This window comes from Trachurus japonicus, chromosome 19, assembly GCF_045865225.1.
Source record: "Trachurus japonicus isolate A0001 chromosome 19, Traja_1.0".
Lineage (NCBI taxonomy): Eukaryota > Metazoa > Chordata > Actinopteri > Carangiformes > Carangidae > Trachurus > Trachurus japonicus.
Window position 1 is genome coordinate 22603549 of NC_140925.1, and position 21530 is coordinate 22625078.

The following is a 21530-nucleotide window of genomic DNA, read 5'->3' on the forward strand; positions in this document are numbered from 1 at the left end:
AACACCGGTTAATTAGCTCCTCATTAGAGCCAAGGCAGTGTACAGTGTGGATAAACACACACATACTCACACACATTCATGCACCCGCACACACACGCACACACAGCAGAGACGGCTGCTTCAAGAGGCAGTAACCACTCACAAAACTATGAGGATCAAGTGGCAAAAGATCTGGAAAAAAAAAAAAAAGGTTGAACAGAACTGAGACATAAACAGATGTAAAGGCTGCTGGCTCTGTGCTCTGTAATGAGCTGTGGACAACAAGCTGAGACAAAGATTTAAGAACTCCAAACTGAGAACTAACAGGAAACTACAACTCCTGCGTCCCTGCTGTGTGCGTTACATGGGCCGTGCCATGCTCCTGCCTCTTTGTAATCAAGCCACTTTAGACCCACTTGCTCTTTCCTTCACTTCCACACACACGTATCTTTCACTTTTAACTTTGACACCGTGTCCCAGCCCTCCCCTCCCTCCACTGCTTTCTGCGGTTAGCCTCACGCCGTGGGCTGAAGAGCCAGCTCTTGGGAGCCCTTTTGAACTGAGAGTCCCCTTAATTCCTCTCCCACCCCTCCCCTAAGCCTCCCTCACCCTCCCTCTCTCATTTTACTTTCATGAGACCCTATCTCAAATACTCTCACTGGTTGCCTCTCCCTCTTTTTTTTTTTTGCTTGTTTCTTTCCCCCATCCTTTTTTTTCTCGTGTCCATCTTTTACTCCATCTCTCCTTCTCTCTCTAGATGGCATCAGGCAGGGAAAGATTTTAACGAGATTAGGCTGGAGGGTTGCCAGGTTGGGGGGCCTGGTGTCAGTGGAGAGTTGAGTCCTTAGCTCTGTTTCCCCTCTCTCTCTGGTCCACTTCACTTCCCCACATCTAAACATTGTTATCTCTGTCCTGCCTTTGCCTTTACTCTCTGTCTGTCTCGTTTCCCCCCCCACCCCCACAATATTCTGCAGACCTGAGCTCGGGGTCAGAAGCAGACGACTGCTGCGCAATCAAATTATCGTGGGGAATCAGTAAAAACTGACGTAGAGACAGATTTGCTTTTGGCAGACACAACCGTGAGGTCCACTCTGGGAGATACGTGTGATGCCTGGGCTGCTTTGGAAATAGAAAGTGACAGATGGGATAAATTCACCACTGTGGACGGAGATGGCAGCAGAAATGGTGAATGGGGTGTGGGGGCTCAGGGTTAAGGTTTTCCTATAGAGTGATCAGGTTGTGAAGCAGGCTGGTATGTGAATGCACAGAAAGCCTGAGTCCTGCATGGACAATGGGTGACCCAGAATTCAGCAGTGAAATTCATGTATATTAATATTTATATTTTTTGGCCCACCTTCAGTTACTGACACCCTACATCTAAACAAAGTGTGTAATGACCATGAAAATTATGAATCGTATTCTTTGCCCTTCACATTTCAGGCTCAATCAACATATGTAGGACTTTTTTTCAAATGGGCAAAACTTATGCAACAGAAGCCAAAAGTCCAAACTTCAATTCCTACAGTTCTGAATCCTATGATCTTTAATAACTGAACATTTTAGAGCAGCTGCTCCCAGTTGAGTTGGTCCATAAGGATGTGATCATGAAGTGATCCATGCTCCTTATTTGTACATTTGTTTACATTACTCACACCAGAGCTGTCTCTTCACAGACAATATCCATTCCATATGCCTGAATATCTGCAGAGACAAATGTAATTTCAAACACTGTGGCAGTGGCTGATCAATCGGACGGCTTGTGTTGGCTGCAGACGGACATAATCAGGGTTAAAGAGAGCCAAATGATTGTCATACTCCCATCTTTAACAAATATATTTTCTCTTAACAGCCTCTGAGTCTCGCTGCCACCATCAATGCCAGCTGGCAGCCAAAAACCACATATTTTCTCAGGCAACGGACCACAGAGGCCTGCAACAGCATTAGAAAAAAGAGACAGAGGCTAACTGTTACCAAAACACAATTGAATTCAATGAGCGATGAAAAAACAACAGATTTCTTAAAAATAAAGAGTAAAACATATGAAATAAAAGAAGAGGTAGAAGAAAGAAAACATCCAGACAGAGAGTTAATCTTGTTACACAAGGACAGAGAGGAAGTGAGCGCCGGCGGTGACGGGCACCTCGGGAGGTGATTGCTACCATCTGTGTGAGAGAGCCGATGGGGGCCGGGGAGAGCAGGGTGGGCACGCTACACGCTGCAGCTCCAACCAGTTTGTTTTGGCACTGGGATGAAACGCCACATCGCACTACTAGATTACATGTGGCTCTCTCACACATGCACAGACGCAAGGAGATGCACATGCACGCACGCACTTGGCCCCCGGGGTGGGGGGGGGGGAGCCGCAGAGCGTGACCCGAGGTTTTAACCCAGCTGACATGAATGCTGTTATTTGACACTTTGCTGTCCTTAACATTTGTTTCACTGTGTTCCCCTCTTGCCAGCGAGCCTTCACGAGTGGCCTCGCAGAACCAGAAATGCATCAATCCCTTGCGGGCTGGCCGAGGACCAGAGCTGCAATACTGACAGGGAGAATAAAAGCAGACTGACCAAACCCTCTCGTCTCAGCCAGATAAAGGAAGTTCCTTTTTGCTCCAAGCTCTGAAAGCACAACAGCACCAAAACAAAACTCACACACCTCATGTTTGTAGCCCGCTCGTCTCACGCTAACCACCCCAGAGGCATCATTTCATAGGGCTGTTGATTTTAGAACAGCATTCCTCGGCTGTGTAATTATTTGAAAGCACAGGAGGTTTCTCTTTCAAAATCATTTTCTTTCGTGAAGGGAACCCCCCCCCCGACACACGCACACACACATACGCACACACAAACATCTCCTATTCATTTGAGTGTTGCGCCGTAAGTAATTGAAGTGTCGGTTCGTCGTTAGCCTCCGGCGTCAGGCGGCGGAGGTGGGAGGGGTGGGAGGGTTTTAAAGTCAATTAGCAAAGGCTGGAACATGGCACATATAGTACACGCAGTAATATCAAGGCAGCTCTGGCTTTTTTCATCCTCCTTCATCTGTATCTGGCATCTTGATTTCAGAGATTCATATCACGATGCCCTCTAGGGACAGACAGCAGCATTTCAGCTGACCGAGGAGGAATCCAATTTTAGGCTGCTGTGTGCTGCCAAGATGGATTTTCAGTGTTGAGCGTCTTGTGAGGTTAACTTGATTCTGCTAAGACCAAACAACACCATGTTGCAAGAATAAAAGCAAACAATCCTCCTCCTCTACACGCTATGAATGAGATGCTATAAACTATGGTATTTTTCATGTTATCCAAATCATGCAACCTCACAAACTATGCCGCGGTTTCATGTGTGGCGTGTTTCAGAATGAGGTCATTCCTCAGTTGCCAGGCCTAAAAAGTGTCTTGACGAATCTGCACGATGCCTGGAACATGGGCCTGACCTCTGCTTGGCCTTGCTCTGAGATGCTGGGCTGGGGGGTGGGGGGTGCTGTGAAAGGATGGAGGCCTATTTTGAAATTCTAATCAGCATTAAATAACCATCTGCCCCTTGTCAGTGAGAGAAATGAAGGGAGAGAGAGAGAGAGTTTTTACTTCTGTGGTCTTCAGAGTTTCCATAGCTCTGTTGAGATCTGAGAGCTTATTCTGAGCCCCGTTCCTGAGCATGTGTTCCTGGCTGGCTTCTTCCACACATGTTCACACAAACACACACATACACACACGAACACACACACACCTCTGCTGGATAACACTTCTCTCCCGAAGAAACCCATCTGTCAATGTCCCTCCAACGCCAGCTAATAGTTTCCAAAAAACAGAGGCTGAGCCCATCAAAAACCACAAGCCCCACGTCGAAGGTTTGACCGGGCTTGTGACCAGTCTTGCAACTTTTTTCATCTGTCTGTTCTGCTTCTTCTTCCGCTGTGATTGTAATGCAACTGCTGCTTCATTAGCGTAGCAGACATGATCTAATAACATCTATTATATAACAGCTAATAACTTATTTTAGAGGTAATGCCTAATTCGTGGGAATTTCCTTCAGGTGATGACATGGACTAGTGTGTAACGAGTCTGCAGTGAATAGTTATTTGGTTGATTGATTTAATTTCAAAAGGAAACTCCCCTTCTTGTGCAAAAACAAAATAGCCTACCGTATCGCTCATTCCCCACTGGATTCAATACGTCAAGTTTACTATGAAAAATATTCAACACCACGCCCAAACGCTGCAGCAGAGCAGGAACACCCGGCTCTGCTCCCAACCACAGCTCACCTGCGTTTCTGGCAAATCAGCTCAAATGGCAACTCAAACAGCCTTAACGTGACCTCTGTTTAATGCTATGAATGCATAACAGTGTGCCTGGCGCAACACTGGGAGCAGACCTGGCTTGGCTGGTCCATTAGGGATGGATGGTGTCTGGCCCTGGGCTTGTAGCGTCCCAGAGCAGTGCTCTGGACTTCCTGCTGGCTGGGTCCAAATGAGAGAGGAAGGGCTGGAGAATAGAACAGCTTGGTGCCGCAGCCAAACAGGGCCAACATGGCTGCAGACACAGCCAAGAGTCGAGAGCTACTACGCCACCATAAATTATCATCTACTCAGGATGTCACATTGTCATTGACTCCACAAGAGGCCTCTTCATCTTATGCAGCGACTGTGGCAGACTCTTATTATGAGATGATATAGCGTCTCACGTTTTTAAGTCAACATTAAGTATTTACATTACTGCGTCGGCCATGCCAACAGAAAAGCCAATACTCCATCACAACCAGTAACCAAATAGCTCTTATCCATCTGCTTCCTCATTCTGTTCTGTGGCTCAAACTCTGGGCAGATAAATCACAGCTTTTTCCATCATGTCTCCCTCAATACAAACAGACACGCTCCTTTACGAGGCTGCCCTCTCTGACTACTAGAGCGGGGATTTGTAAACCAATGTCTTGGGGCAGGATTCATAGTGAGGGTGGCGGCAGATGGGCGTGTGTGTGCATGGCTTGTGTCTGGAGACTGTACGTGGGCTTGCCAAGAGCGCAGACAGTAATCTCGGTGCGGTGCATGTCAGACATTTAGTAAGACCCGCGAAACAATCAAACCAGCTTGTCAGGGACAATGTTTCTTCGTCTGCGGGGGTAAAGAGCGCCGCCAGTGGGAGCAGAACCTTGCAAAATCTTTAAAACAATCCTAACAATAATGTTTAAAGTGGCGAAATCTGGCTACCAGGCACGTCGTTTCTCAAAGGCTGACAGGCTCAGACGCTGGGTGTGAAATAACCATTGATTTGACTCTACATCTGCCCACTCTGAATTCCTGAGTTACCCACACACCATCTCCCCATCAACTTAACCTTGTCACCACCCCACAAAGGCTCATGACCTCAGAGCAGAGCCTTTCAGACCCTCCCTCCAATCCAAACACCCCCAGGGCCTCACCAAGGCTCTGGTGACACCTAAGGGACTCCTCAGCTCTGTAGCTTGCCACTCTTCCACACTTTCACAGTCTTAATACTTACACCTCACCCCCACAGTGGCATGCCTCAGGGCCTGCACTGCAACCCGCCGCCATTTGACACAGCATGTTAGAAAGAAAAGCAAGCTGAGAAATCAACAAGGGGTGGGCGCATTTTAAGAACGGGCTTTAATATACACCGGAGAGGCTTTTTAAAGGCTCTCCTGCTACTTTGAGGATATCTTGGAACCGTTTCTACCGGAATAAGCTGTAAAGAGGCTTGTGGAACATGAAATTGGGGACATCTGGGACTAACTTTTTTTGGCGTGTCCGGATGTGTGATCAGGTATAGCGTGCAACATGCAATAGGCTTTAACTGCCCTGTATCAACACTGGGATTAGGTCATCAGACTTGGCCGGTGAAGCCGGGAGGTTTGAGTCCAGAAATCATGGACAGAAGTGACATATCAATCCCGCAGAGAAGAGATCTACGGGAAACGGGTGTAACATTTCGGAAACAGCTACGGGACATTTGAAAGAGGGTGTGTGCAACAGTACGAGGGGGAAAACGCAGAAGGGTTTACAGGATATTGTTCTAGAAGGGGCTAGGTGAGCGAGGGCGTCGAGACCAGGTGAGAAGCCAAAGGTGCCAAAGGTAGTGACGGGAGGGTTCAGTGTGAGAGTGAGGGGAGGCTGCCTTCACTGACTGGTCTGATGTTGAAATGGCCTTGCTCCTTTGGCTCTGTCACTCTGTCCCCTTTAAACAGATCTGGCACTATTCAATGCTAAATATGATCTCAGGCCAGCTCACTGGGCAATTACAACATGTTTGAAAAATATACACTGTTTTTCAGTGTTGTACTGCTTTTTTTCTCTCGCTCTGGCTGTAATTTTATTTCATTACAGAGAAAGGTTAAAACGGGGACAGCGGTTTCTAATATGGTTTTATTTTCCTACACTAACAAATTTTTATGACAAGCAAAATTGACCTGAATTAAGTTCCACCTATGTCTATTTATACAAACAGAGAAATACTGTGAAAGATTACAGCCAAAGAAACATCCACATATTAAAGAACAAATTCCTGCTAAAAACACATGACTAACATGATGTGTGTCCAAATCCTTATACAGCTATGACGTTAATATATGTGCTAAATAGCACATCAAAAAGCCTGTTATCGTAGAAAATCCTAATCCAATGCAAAGGTTATCCATTTACATTAACAAAAATTGCCACAGAAATTGCTATAATTTTACTTGGCACGCTTTCAGAGCACGTCTGGATGACTTTTACAGAGCATGTCTTGAGGTAAAGGCAAACACTGCCAAATAACATTCTTGGATGACTTAGCTGTAGCAGAGTGCCAATGACTTGAGCTGTTGTCATCCACTGTTTAGACTTGCTTGAGAAAATTAGTTTTTTTTTTTCATGGAGAAATCCAGAAAACATGATTTTGTTGAGAGTCGGCCTGTTTCCCTGTAGAGGAATGGTAAACAGAAGAGGCTGATGGGAAGCGAAAGGATGGGCCGCGGTGCTTTCAGAGACACTGCCAAATTTGCCAGCTCGACCTTTATGTGCTACTAGAACTCCTCACCTGAATAAATACAAACCCATCCGGTGTGTTGGCAGCGTTATTAATCACCATTAATCCAGTTAAACATCACAGTTAAAACTCTCCTCTTTCCTTCTCTGTGTTTATGAGTGTAAATTCCATTCGTTGGCCTGACTTTACATTGCTGTCCTCATATCCTGAAATCTGGTGGTGAAAAGGTCATGTCTGTATTTTAAAACTTTTCCTACATTCCTTGAAGTAAGAATGGGATGTTTGTATCATACATCACATTGCAGTCGCAGTGTATGTGTAACGGGGTTCAGTGTCTTGCCCTGGTCCCCTGCTGCCATTAGGACTACTGTATAACTCAAGATGTTACACAGTGATTGTGTCTTTTAGAAAATCCTTTTTGCTACATGTTGATTGACCAAATTAGTCTCTATTATGTTATTTTTTTTACAGGAAAAGATAGTCTGCTATATGGAACATGTCACAGATCTCACTCACACATGTCTAGAGAATGGCAGATGGATGGGAAGACTTACGTAGACACTCGTTGGCCTCGCGGGCGTTGGCCCTCTGCCACGGCCGGTCGTAGTGAAAGGGCTTGCAGCGGTCACATTCAGGTCCTTCTGTGTTGTGTTTGCAGTCGCACACCAGTTTGCCTTCCTTGTCTTTGAGACAGCGTGAGGCATGTCCATTGCATTTACACCTCCCGCCCACCTGGAAGTCTCCCACTGCATAGAAATAAGTTGGCAGCGTCGAGGTCACTGCCATGGGGTCGTCGTCCCTCCCTCCGCCGTTGCTTCCAGCCCCCAGCTCCCGGGGAAGCTGTGGTCGGTTAAAAACCACACGAATGTCGGTGACAGTCACCCAGTCCTGGAGGACGGGGCTGTTGTCAAAGTCTTTACCGGAGGGCCGTCCGTCCAGCGTGCTGAAAGCAATGAGCCCCCCAGAAAGCGGGTAGAGGTCAGTGTGGCCATCTGTGCATAGAGCCTCCTGCTCGTTCTGCTTGGTGATGGTGGCTTTGTTGGGCCGGTTGTACATACGCCGGCATTGTGAGGAGTAGAACTGGTAGGGCATCCAGGTTTTGCCGTAGTCCATGCTCTTGTAAATGGCCAGGGACTCGGGTCGCGGCGAGCAGAACTGCAGGCTGACGTAGGTGATCTCAAACTTTTTACCTAACGAAAGGGTGAGAGTCACATTGTACGGAGAGGTGTTGAGATTCTCCGACTGCCAGCAGGTGAGGTTATGGGCCGAGTTGAGGTCGGTGAGGTAGGAGGCGGGGTGGGCGCGGCGAGGGTCGGCCGCGTCACAGATCTGACAGGTGCGTACCGAAGGCCGGTCGTCGCCCCGCTCCACCACGCTGCAGGAGCGCGACGGAGGCCGGCCGCAGACGCTGGACACCATCACCTCCTTGCCGAAGGCGGCGTTGATAAACTCGGGGATGCAGCGGCGCGCCGCACCTGTGTCATCGTAGCAAGGGTCTGGAGGGGTCTGCTGTCCTGCGAAGGGATTGGCGGCGCTGTGGGTGAGGACTGAGCATGCCAGGAGGCACAGGCCCAGCACGCACCTCCAGGGTTCCCTCATCCTGCTCAGAGGGCCCGTCTGTGAAAGCCTTCCTCTGTTTGTGCACGGATGAGTCGGCGAATGTGTCTGGAGTCAAGAGTCGACGAGGGTTAATGTGAGTAAGTGTCCTTGCGTGGGTGTGTCTGGTTTTGTGACTTTCCCCTGTGTGTGTGTGATTGAGAGTCAGTGGAAGGAGAGTGTCTGAGCTCAGTGACCCTTCGCTTCAGTCTGACCAGAGCCCTTCCTGCAAGAGAGAGAAATAAACACAAAGGTCAATGTCTCAGACACATTTTTACCATAATAGGAAATAAAATAGAAATTGACAGTAATTGGATTCCAATGCACAAAAAACAAGTTTGTACATCTTCTAAGCCAAATTATATTTGCCCTTCTAAAGGAAAGCAATTTGGAGGTTTTCTACTGTACAATTAAGTGAGTGTTTTCATTGACTAAAAGCCTGTCAGCGGAGAAGACAGTTAGATGGGAGGCCCAAGAGAAAGGATGTGACCATTTAAAGAGAGACATTAGCGGCTGCAAGTTACTGCACCCTGAATTTCAATGCCTGCCTCTCATTCAGTACTTCCATTCAGGTCAAAACTGGCCAAGCCTTCTGGTCATGCTTGAGCAGCATGGCAGAAGTCACCCTATAATCCCTGGTGATGTTGCAAAGCAGTGGACCGTGGGTGACCCTGGTCAAACCTCTGCTTTAAGAGCTGGTCCTGGAAAAAAAAAAAAAAAAGGAAGTCACTTTGTATATGAGGACAAGGCTCTAGTTTTGTGCTCTTCCTAATTTTTGCGGGAATTTGAAAGGAAATCAACCATTGCGATGCTATTGTCACACGGTGCTGACCTGAGAGAAGACGCCATTATGTTCACTCACCGAACCAGAAAATTCACAAGAAGTGATAGCTATTTGAGGATTATACTCTGTATTAGGAGAACTGAGGCTATGAGACTCCATTCAAGCCTTTCTAAATCTCTGGGTAAAGATAGGTACCTGGATGACATCATTGATTCGCTCACAGCTAGACGAGGGGCCTCCTGGTCCCAAAGAGAGAAAGAGTGAGGGGCGCGGGGGAGAGAAAGCTTTGGGGCAAAGAAAAAGACAGAAAGAGATGTAGATGGCCTGAGGCTTTTCCTCCCATAATCCCCTTTTTACTTCCCTGGGTGTCAAATCTAGAGGAGCCCCATTTCAAAACAGACAGCTGAGGGGTTGAGAAGGCACCCCGACCCTTCTTTGCGAGGTATTTATTAAATTACAATGAATCACACCCACCTCCTCCTTCCCCTCGCTCCCCTTCTTATACTACAGCATCCCTCTTCATCTTGGTAGAACAAAAGGCCGCCTCTGTATCCACTTCAGTCAAGCGGGGAAGGCAGACAGACGGATTTAAGGGGAGTCGGAAAAACAAAAGTTTCGTTCTTTTCTTGTGTGAGGGGTCCAAAGCTAGCAACCCTCAAAAAGAGCCCAGTGGCCTGGTAAATAGGACCACTCTTCTGTGCTCAAGTGCTTAAACCCAGCCATTTGGCCTCTCCTCAAGCGCAGATTGGGTATTGAAGGAAAAGAGAGAAGGGAATTATACGGGAGTAGGAAGACAGTGAAGAGGAAAATGTGACAGAGCTGAATGCACAACTTTCAGTAGGCAGCTACACATAATTTACTCTGTTTTCATACTTCTTTTCTGTGTAAGAAAGACTATAGACTATACCTTGGAATAAAAACATAGCTGTACTGTATATTTCCTCTAAAGTTGCCACAAGAAAGTTTAAAGCCCATGAAAACATTGTAAAAAAAAAAAAAAATCTCATTCTATTACAAAATCTTACATGAAAAATAGTTTTGCAGGGAATGGACCTGCCCATAAATGATTGGAGTGAGAGTGGGGCTTTGCCAGCACAGATAAGGACATTGATCACTGACATGTGTCTGAGGACAAGGAGGTGAAAGTGGGCACGCTGGCAGGAGTTCATCAGCCAAGGCACTCCATCAAAAGGCTGGCCGTGGTAAATCTGGCGGGCCTGACACCCACTGGGGAGGCCATGGAGAGACGGCTGATAGAATTAGCAACTCATTAGCATCCAGGCCCAGCTTCCATCAGCAGCACGCTCATCCGAGAAAAGAGACGGGGTGGGGGCCGCTGGGGGAGCTGGGGCGGGAGTGGAAAGGAGCAGGAAGACTAGGTAGAAATTATGACAGGTGAGGGAAGAAAGAAAGAAAGATGGTAAGAGGGAATTATCAGATTTGATGGGAATGCCGCCGAGGGAGCGAGAGGAAGTTAGACAAAGTTGTAAAAAAGAAAGAAAGAGGCAGGGAAATACTTGACAGACAGAAGAGGCGCAAAAAGAGGACACACAGGCACGAGGAATGAGGAGTTTAAGTGGGTAAGAAGGAAAAGAGGGACGCACGAGGGGGAGAGAAACAGTGAGGGGCACGACAGTGATAAAGCAGAAATGACTCGAGGGAGGGCGAGTGAGGACAGAGATGAATGGGAGCGGTAGGAGAGAGAGGGAAAGTGACAGAGATGGAGGGAGGGAGTTGAGGAAAGGACATAAAAAATGAGAGAGGGAGAGATGGAGGGAGAAACAGAGGGGAGACAGATTAAGGTGGAGGACTGCATTGGGCTGCGTCTGGACTTTAGATGACTAAATATGGTGTGGTCCGCGTGCTGCCGGGCCTGCTGGGAGATTCTTCCAGGGTCTGGTGCTGTCAGGCGCGTCTGGCAGATGAGCGTGTAGGTTAAACAGAGAGAGAACAGTGACAAGGCTGTTTAATTCCACTCTGTGTGCCCTCTGAAATAGATGCTAGCCTCACAGCAAGTGTTAACAATTCTCCGAGACAGTCCAACAACCCAGCGCTGGAGCAGAAAAATCAGTTTTTTATTAAAAGCTTAAGACTTATTCTATATCACTATAAAAACTGCAAAACGTGAGCCAGTTCCACGAGATCTCTCCGAGTCTGGAAGCCTGGTCAGGATGTCGGCACAGTGGTGTAGCTGGCTGACCTTTGAGATACTAAGAATCTGTTTCAGCAAGAAATTTCTCTGCTTTAAGCATCGACAGCGTGTTTAACAAGCCGCAAGTTTCCCTCAGTGGGGGCAGACATTGTCTTTCATTAAATGTGGTTGAAGTAGCAACAGCTGCAGGCCCATGTCTCAGTCTCTCTGAAGAAGACCGTGAGTACCACACAGAAATGCTGGGGTAGTTGCAACATATACAGGAATGTACCAGGGAGAGGATGAAACTCTGAAATAAGATGTTTTATTGTTCCCAAAAGCATTTATTTTTTTGTGTTTTAAAGAAATATGTTTTCTTTGTGAGAGTTTTAGAGCATGAGCTCAATACACATCTCATACGAATAAAACTACCTCTACCAGTTCTTTACACAAAAACAATAAGAGGAGGAACAGTTTGCCTGGCACTATGTAATTGTAACCAGCACCACTAAAGCTAATTAATTAACACTTTATATCTAATTAGGTTAATTTACATGAAAACTAAAGAATAAAACTTCACACTGTCACTGGAAGGCTAATTTTGCAACCAGAAACACAGTCGGTCATTCTCAATGTACAAACTGAACTGGGCAGGAAAGGATTTAGGTTTCTGGCATCTAATGCTTAGAATAAACTACAGTTTTAACTGCAATTTCAAGTCCTTGTTACATTGAATGTGTTTAAAGCTCTGGTGAAATCACTGCAGTCTACACTGACAAGTGTTTAGTGAGCAGGTTTTAAAGTTGTTTAATCTAATATGTAGTTTATTGTCTTCAGGTCTTCACTGTATAAGAGATCTTTGATCTCAATGCAACTAACCTGGTTAAATTAAGGCTAATTTAAAAAAAATAATAAAAAAAGAACCAATAACTATTCATCTCATAAGTTTATGTGTGACATCAGCTTCCAGTCTAAGTTTTGATTTTCGATACTGACCACACGACTCTGACCCCAGCACACAAACCTCCCACCATCTGGTCTACACAAGATAAACTGTTCCCTGTGGCAGCAAAGTCATTTCCAAGTGAATGGCTGCTTGTAGTGCAGTGACAAAAAATAAATTGTACGGTCAATTCATCACTGACACATTCCCCCGTGGATTAATGACAAGGAAAATGTCCTACGTGTGCCGCTGGGTTAAAGCGGCTGTGGCTAAGCTACTGTAGTATTATAATTTGTCCATTAGTATTATGGGCCCAGTATGAAAAATATGAGGCTTTTAAGATGGAAGCTCCTACATAACAAGTTGCACTTAGCCACACAGAGTACTCGGGCCATTTGCCAATAGGACCAGATTCATTGGTTTTAATCAACCAGTGACAGCCCAATTAGAGAAGGTAGATGTTGGAGGGCCGAAGGAAGGAAAATTAGATTTAAAAGAGGTTGGCAAGGACCGAGGGAGTGACGGAGAGAGGGAGGAGGAGAGACAGATAGAGGGAGAAAAAGATGGGAACGGGAAGATGACAGGGTGGTCTGGTGGTTTCAGCAGAGACATTCCGGGGAACGTTTTTTCAGCTTCTCCCTGTCACCGGGAGATCATCCCATGTTGAGCTGTCTCTCTTTCAAGCGTGGGCGCCTCTGTCAGAGTTCACAGATTAGGAAAACAGAAGTCGCTGAGAGGCTTTATTTGGCTTGGGTGTAGAGGAGGGTGCCGGGGGAGGTGAGGATAGGAGAGGGACAGCTGAGCCACTTTGTATCCCAAGTGGGAGCCTTTCAAGCTGCTCTAGAGAGTTGGCGAGGTGGCCCCTCCCAGACTCGCAGTGAATGGAGGTCTTCTGGGTTGCCTCTCTCGGATGACAGCAAGCTGAGGCCCCGACCGGTGCCCTGCTGTCCTTCCAGCCTGCTGTACAGTAATCCCTGGTGGGGTTATTAGTGGCTGGCCGGGACCATGGAGGACTTTTTAATAGGGTAACAACAGGGCTACCTCCATTCTCATTATCGTCATGCAAGGATGCTTTGTATGAATATAAAAGAACAGTGAGAGCAACAACAAAGTTAGAAATCCCCTCCTGCACAGGGAGCACACACGGTCTGATGCTGTTTGTTGATGCAGCTCACCAGAATAACATCTCAGCTCTGGCTTGGCCTGGTTGCAAATTTGCATGTGTTGTTGTATTGACCTGATAGGAAGCAGCAAGCAACAATTTCTAGATTCTTGTTCTGATCTGCACATATGCAAATAATTTATGCACCATTTACAAAGGTGTCTAACAGAGCTGCAGAGGATCCATCATCTCATTATTAATGGATTAATTGGATCAGCACAAAGCAGATCTTTACTTTGTAACCACACACACACATGGTAAATAAACCTGTCCAGAAGAATTATCTTGACTGACAGGCCTCAGGTAACAGGGGTCAGACAGTAGTGGTCTGAATTCCACTTGATGATGGCTGTCTCCACGGTGGTGACAACCATCCTGCTGTTTGTGTAAGTGTGTGTGTGGGTGGTGGGCGCGGGTTTGAAGCGTACTCAGAGCACCTCATTGGCATTCATTAGGGACTGAGGAAGAGAAGGGGGGGGGGGGGGGGGCTGGGGGGGAGTAACGGGGAGGGCCGAGGGCAGGAGGGGGTCAACTCTCACAGCTGAGGGTGTCATTAGCAGGAGGATCACTGACAAATTTAAAGCCTGCTTATGGCTGCTCAGAAGCTGTGTGTGTGTGTGTGTGTGTGTGCTCCAGATATCACGTTCACACGGCCAAAACTGCATCCTGTAAGGTCACTGTGACCTTTGTCCACCAAAACCTAATCAGTTCATCCTTGAGTTCAAGTTGTGCTGAATCTGAAGGGGTCCCTTGAGGAGATCTCAGAATATTGGATTCACAGAATCATGTTTCGGGACCTTTGACTAGCAAATTCTAATTTACAGTTTTTCTCAGTTGCTAAAACATTAAACCCTGTTGTATGAACCAAATGCCCAGTTGCCTGAACCCACTGATTGAACCAGTCACTCTTTTGGCAAAACCATCAGCACTTTTCACCTGTTTAGACACAACTTACCAACACATTTTCATTGTGACGCAAGTTGTGTTGCATAATGGTGAGCACAGGTGGCAAAAGTCAAACACAATTAAAGCACAGGTTTCACCGGTTGAACACAACAACTCAACATTGATCACACTTGTGTCTAATGATGTGAGGGAACATACTATATGAGCCAGTTCAGGATGAAGTCCTGTGGCCTGATCCAGTACAGAGAAATGATGCTGTGGCTGAGTAATGCACTTCTCATTTCTATATTTTTGTACTTTATTTTTACGTAGGCTTACTGTATACAAGTGCTAAATGCACAAGATTTCTGTTTGTTTTTGTACTGTACAAGAGCTACGTGTGAATGCACAGGATTTCTGTTTTTTGTGTTTTTTTTTCTTACTACAGCATGTGGTTTTTTGTTTTGCAACATGCATTTAGCCCACAGTGAGCAATAAAGATTTATTTCTACAGCTTCATGTGCTGAGCATTGTGTTTTCTATTTTTCTATGTAGTGTTTATTGGCTGCTCAGTAGTGTTTTTAATTTGACTCGGGGCACGATTTGACAACAGTTTTGAGCACAGATTAAACTGTTTTGAGGTGAAAGTTTGGTTTTGCAAGAAGAGTCTGAGGTTTTGTGAATGTAGCTTGAAAATTGGGGTTTGTGTTCACAGTTTAGAGAAAAGGAAGAGCAGCTTTGGAGAAATATGTCCTAGCAATCGAGAAAAACTGTAATCTAATGAACGTTTGTACAAGATTTGAAGAGACTTTTGACAAGTATTTACTGAGATATTGTGTCCACGAGAAAGAGATGAAAAACCCAAAAAACAATATGTGGAGGAGTCACAATAATCAGAACCGATCCTATTAGCAGCAACAAAGTGACTATTCATCACAGGTTCAGAAGCGACTAACCAGGAAGATTCAAACAGTATCATTAATGAACGTGTCTGCTTTTCCATCTCCGACAGGCAGAGACACTGCAGGGAGAGGTGCTGAACGCCCAGCGGAGGAATGCAGCAGCTTCTGTGGCCCAGCCCACACGGCTGGCCCAGGGTCCGACGGTGGTTCTTAAGATCAACAGAACCTGATCCACAACAGAACAGGAGGAGAGAGGAGACAGACGGCGCAAGGTGGAATACGAGGTCAGGCCCGCTCTCATAGATCCACAGACAGGAAGTTGCGCTGAGCTACATCTCTCTCTGTTTATGCACGTATCCTCTGGAGTAGAAGAGCTGAGGGGGAAAATGCTGATGGGCAAGTTTTGGTGTGTTTTTCTGTTAATGAAATGTTCTGTGAGATCAGTGCTTTTGGTGAGAAAATGGGAGCTGTAGGGATCGGAGAGGACATGAGCATGCAGAAAGTTCTGGCCAACAGTGACTCACTAGACTCGGGGTTAAGCGGGGTTAATTTGTGAGAAACGGATCAGGCAAAAGCACAGTAGGAAGGCTCTTTGTGGCTACATGAACACAATAAAAAGCATTTTGTGTTTTCTCCTGCAATTACAAACTGCAGTTTATGGTCAGGTTCAGGTAAGTTAAGACACAATGAACAGTTCAACAATGCGGTGAGTGAACCGAGTTTTACAACGATCCTCTATTTCTTTTTTTTCTTACCAGTTTCAACATAAAAACAGGTTTTGAAAAGAACAGAAAGTCATTGTGTGCTACCAAACAGTGGCATCTTTGCTAGAATCAAAGCAGGGGCAGGGGTTTGAAACTACTGAGAAGGTCCCACAAGACCTCAACCCCCGAATAACTATTTCACAAATCAAAGTAGCTGTGAAGTCGAGAGCGAGGGAGGACAAAGTCGTACTTTGGCTTGGATTTTTCACTGGCAGAGCGATGGACCTCGGAGTGAAGGGACAAGAGTTCAAGAAATTTATAGCCTCCTATGTCAAGCTGTGATCCGTTTTCAAACACAAGAAATATTTCCCCTACATGTGCTGTCAAGATGCGTCTGAGAAAGGGATGACACCCACAGCCCAGCGCTGGCAGACGGAGCTGCAGATTCCTTCTCTGAGTTAGTGTGTGCAGGAAGGCCGTGTGGCCAGGTTACAGAGATGATAAAGCCGTGCATAAAGTGCTGAGAGGTTAAAGTTCCCAGAGTGTGCTGTTTTCAGCACATATGGGTGGACTGAGGGCTCCTTGATTGAACATTTCCCATGGACCCGGGCATAACCCTGACCACAGCTTTGCAGCAGTGTGGTTGGACGGTGGCGGTTGGGGAGAGGCATGCGAGGTGTTCCTGCGTACGAGAGGAAGTAGCTCGTTTAGAGGGATGGAAGGGTTTAAGGAGACGAGAGGTGAGCGCTCCTTCAAAGCCCTTTGAAGGCTGGCTGCGGTAGGCAGGGCAGTGGTTTTCCCAAAAAGCCCACCTAACAGGAAAACAGTCCATTTTTTTCCATTGCACAAGAGCAACCTCTACCCCACAGCCAGAAGCGAGGACCCTCTTTGAACTCGCTGGGAGAAAAAAAACACAAATGGTTTTATTACGTGCTTGGAGTACTCGTGCGGTTGAGTACATTACACTTAAACACACTTGTTGCTGATGGACAAACACATGCTCGCTAGTAGTTGGATTCACAATGTGTGCCCTCGGTCACGCTCCAAGACACTGTCGAGAGGCCAAAGCTTGTGACTCATCAGACAACTCCCTTTCCCCTCTTCCCTTGTTACTCTCTTCCCCACTCTCCTCCCCTCACCCGTTCTCTCTCAGCGGCAGCGTTGGCACCCACTGGTCGACCTTTGGCCAGAGGTCAGAGGTCAGTGGCCTCCCAGTCGAGAGGGGAGAGAATCTAAATGTCTTGTCTTTTGGCTGGGCTGACACTTAAACAACAAGTCCTCCAAATTAACAGCAAAATGTCAGTCCTTCTTTTATCATCAGTGTCATTTGTGCCTCAACACACCTGATTTAGGTAACACTTTACATAAAGGTCCCTTAATTAACGTTAGTTAGTACATTATTAAGCATTAATATATAAACTAATGTGTTAATTAATGCTGAGTAATGCATACATAATGATAATTACATTATTCAACTTTTAATTTATTAACTAACTTTGAGTAGTAAACATTAATTAACTGCTTACTAATAGGTTACATGAATTAATATGTTTCCTAACCCTAAGTAATACATAATAATGATTGTTAATATATCGGTAAGCAGTTAATTAATGCTTAATCATGTACTAACTAATGTTAATTAAGGGACCCTTATTGTAAAGTGTTACCCTGATTTATTATGTGATCAGACATGCCAACAGAGAGCTGATCTGCTGTTTTAGAGTGTGTTGCTTTGCCCTCTGTCAGAGAGATGAGCAGACAAGCCAGCATCTAACATACAGTACGTGGTTGCCATAGCGTGGGGGTGGGGGGGCAAACACGCACATTTAGTCTGTTGTCAACATACAAACAACAAGCAGAAGGTAAATAAATACAGTTCCTCAGAAGAAATAATCTGTTAGACCATCAAGTCTGAGAACTCCATCAACACAGGACAGCAACTATGTGCATCCAAGTCAGATAAGCAGAGTGATAAGTTGTAAGTGGGCACAGACACACATGTGGACCTCACACATGCACACACACACATACACACACACACGCGCACCACCACCACACATCCCTCTGCATCTGGAGCAAATGTGTGTCTGACATATGCAGGCCTAGCAGGGTGTAGGGAGAGGCAGGATGAAGCATGTGAAATCTCTGCCCCCGGATCCTCTTCCCACAGTGGGAGACATCTTGGGTGTCACGCTGACGAATGACAGGTATTTTAACAGGAAAGGTAAGCACACACACACACACACACACACACACACACACAGATTTTTCACTCAGTGAGAAAACACACGGCCACTTAACTCAGTAATGAGACAACATTTCAACTTCATTCTCACCTCTGAAGCGGAGACAACTGATGTGTGAGTAAGAGATGTGGGTGCTGTGTCACACCACATCCATCTCCAGGCTCAAAAACAAACCCATGACAGGGATGAAATTGATTCAAGAGGGGAAAAACCCCAAAACCTCTACATGTGAAATTCCACATGGAGTCGAACTGCAATATTAATCTTCCATTCAGCAAAACTCAGACCAGTATATTTTGCTTTGAAATCAGGTGCCAGGGCCTGATATGGTAGCTGCTGAGAAACAGCTGTATTTTGAAAGTTGATCATTCTGATATTTGAGTTCATTGACAGCTGCACTCTTTTTTTCTTCTTCTTCTTCTTTTTTCTTAAATCGGCTTGAATCATTTGTTCAAAATGACAAAAGCTGGACTTGAGGAGAGGGACGGATGGTTACACCCAACAAAAACAGAAGAAGGCACTGACAGAAAGAGAGATCTAGCGTTACCCTGCCCTGTCAAGCTGCTGAAGCCGTAGAAGAAAAATATATTAGATGTGTTGACTTTACTCGCTCAGGTGGACGGAGCCAAGAGTCCTGAGGAATCCTGCTTTGAAAAGCAGGAGAAAACGATCTGCCTGTGTTTCTGCAGCTTTCTCCATCTCCAGCTCCATCCACCCGCTTCTCTCTGGGGTTCGTAAATACCACATACAAGCACACACACACACACACACACACACACACACACACACACACACACACACACACACACACACACACACACACACACACACACACACACACACACCCACACACACCCAGGAGTGAAAGAAATCTGCACTATGTTGCTTTGGATTAGCTTCCACATCATGTGCCTTCAGCTGCTCCTGGCTCTACCTCCCTCACTTTGTTACTCATGGAAGCAGGGTGTGATGCAATTAAATAATGATGATTAATTTTGCACAAACAAGGAAGCAGTGACTGTGCTGCAGATGAACATCGCCTCAGCTCATTAGACACATTCATCTCTCACATTTCTCTCAGTTTAAACCTCATGTCCCACGTTCCCTGTGACCCCCGGTGAGCGTGCAGCGGGGATTCAGAGACCTTCCTCCTCCGTGGACTGATTCCAGTCGTTTGCGGTGAGAGTGAGAAGTAGGTCAAGTGGCTGACACTGTTTCAGTGTGCAATAGGGGCATACTTTAAGTCTATTGAAGCAGTTAAGATAAGCAATCTGTACGGGACTCTCGCTTTCACTTCCAGGCTTGTTGCTGCTTGAGAGCGGAGAGCAGATGAGCTTACAGAGGGTGGAGCTCATTATTGTCAAACCTATTGTTTCCTGTCACACCTTGCCCACAATGGGCTTCAGTGTCAGATCAAGCCTATGATCACTTTAATCCTCCCGTCTCAAAGCTGCCTCACCTTTCTCTCTAAACACACCATCTTCGTGAAAAATCTCTCTTTTTTTCAAAGTTATTGTGCCCTAATAACAGCAGACAAAAATATGCCATTCTGATTTATTTTTTTTCACACAAATGTTTTTATGCATGCGGTGGCGTCAAAGCGAAAAAGGAAAATATTAGAAGTGACAAACGCATTGGGAGACTTGGCCAGGGCAGTGCCGAGGAAGACGGGAACCGAGGAGCGCGCTGCTTGCTTTGGCATCCACACTTGGCTCCGAGTCCAAGTCGCTATTAAAGCTCACTGGCTCCGTATAGCCCACCTCTTGTACCTCGTATAAAATCCTCGGCACGGGCTGTTTTTCTCTTGCTCTGTATTTTTTTCTCACTGCGACTTGTAAACCGAGGAGGCTGACACCTGTCTGCGGTGTCCGCCGCTCTGATCCAGCGCGTCCCGGTGATTCAGCGCCTCAAACACTCACTCACACGACCCCAGCCTTTAATAAAATAATGATAGTCATTGCCCTCATTTAAAACAAATGGCAGGTAATGTACTGCCCGTGACAACAAGCGCCGTGAGTCACTTACTTCTCCTCACAGGAAATAAGTGGTGCGTAAAATTGAAATCTGCTCTCCACCAAAAAAAAACCCGAGCACGCTGAGAGCGTAATAAACAGACACAGTGACCCGCAAATTATAAACTTACCCGAGTATCAAGTCGCGTCTGTCGCTGTCTCTGAATTTCAGAAGACGTCCCCTGAGAGAGATCCACACCAATTAGTCTTCAGGTTGTCTTCCGTCAGCAAGCGTCCTATCCAAACGCAGAGGTGTCTCGTCTTTCTCACGTTCGCCTCGTTAAAATGTTTGAAGAGGAGAAAAATCCCTGCCACATAGTCAAAAGAGAGGGGACACCGAGAGGAGAGAGGAGGTGAACCGCTGCACCCATCCGCGCCCGAAGCTCAAACCAACTGAAAACCGTCCAATACATCCATAGGTTGTAAAGCGAGACCGGGGTAGGCTACTCCCCATTAAAATGAAACCCAGATTTTCCCAACCATGTGTGTGCGCACGAGAGAGGGAGAGAGAGAGAGAGGGAGGGAGAGAGGGTGTGAGAGTGAGGGAGTGTGTGGGATTGGGAGGGGGGCTAAAAGGAGAGCCCACCGTATTTTCTCAACTCTAAGTTTAATTTCACTGGTAATTTTCTGATGCGCATAATTTAGTCGCGCAACCAAAATAAGGCGCAATCGAAAATAAACACTTGGCCAAAGCACCACTTGCTCCAACATTTGCTTCCTCTCCAACAACACAACTGGTCTCACTTTTACAACAAATACCTCCGCCGCTTTACGGACTGATTGTTACTGTGCTGCCTGCTCTAAATGCCCCATGGCTCGCTGTGCTCATAGGCAGCCATATGGAGGTCGTAATGAGAACACAACGTTGAACCTGTTGAAACAGAGTGGGCCTAGCGGGGCTCCGGGGCCCACAGAAACAAGAGGCAGATGCAGAATGTTATAACTTATTAATCCTATAATGGTCCAACACATGTTGGATTTATTAGCGTGCGCTTGTGCGCCAAGGCACCAAAAATGTTACCGTTTGGATGGCATTATTAATATGTACTGACAAACGTAGCATCAAATTAAATATCACAGTGCAGGCTCCTCTCGTCATTGATACTGTGTGTGTGTGTGTGTGTGTGTGTGTGTGTGTGTGTGTGTGTGTGTGTGTGTGTGTGTGTGTGTGTGTGTGTGTGTGTGTGTGTGTGTGTGTGTGTGTGTGTG

The 21530-nt window shown here is 46.2% G+C and overlaps 1 protein-coding gene across 3 annotated transcripts in view; it reads right to left on the reverse strand.

Moving 5' to 3' along the window:
- ntn2 (netrin 2) overlaps positions 1-21530 on the reverse strand; it is a 46687-nt gene that overhangs the window by 23176 nt on the left and 1981 nt on the right. The window contains exons 2-3 of one of the 3 annotated variants that reach the window (XM_085760720.1): positions 20453-20629; positions 7511-8778 (exon numbers count right to left, since the gene is read on the reverse strand). In XM_085760720.1, coding sequence (XP_085616846.1) covers positions 7511-8555 — 1045 coding nt within the window. In that variant the 5' untranslated portion in view covers positions 8556-8778; positions 20453-20629. Of the gene's footprint in view, positions 1-7510; positions 8779-20452; positions 20815-21530 lie in introns of those variants that run through there. The other 2 variants (XM_085760719.1, XM_085760721.1) reach the window with 2 other exon arrangements.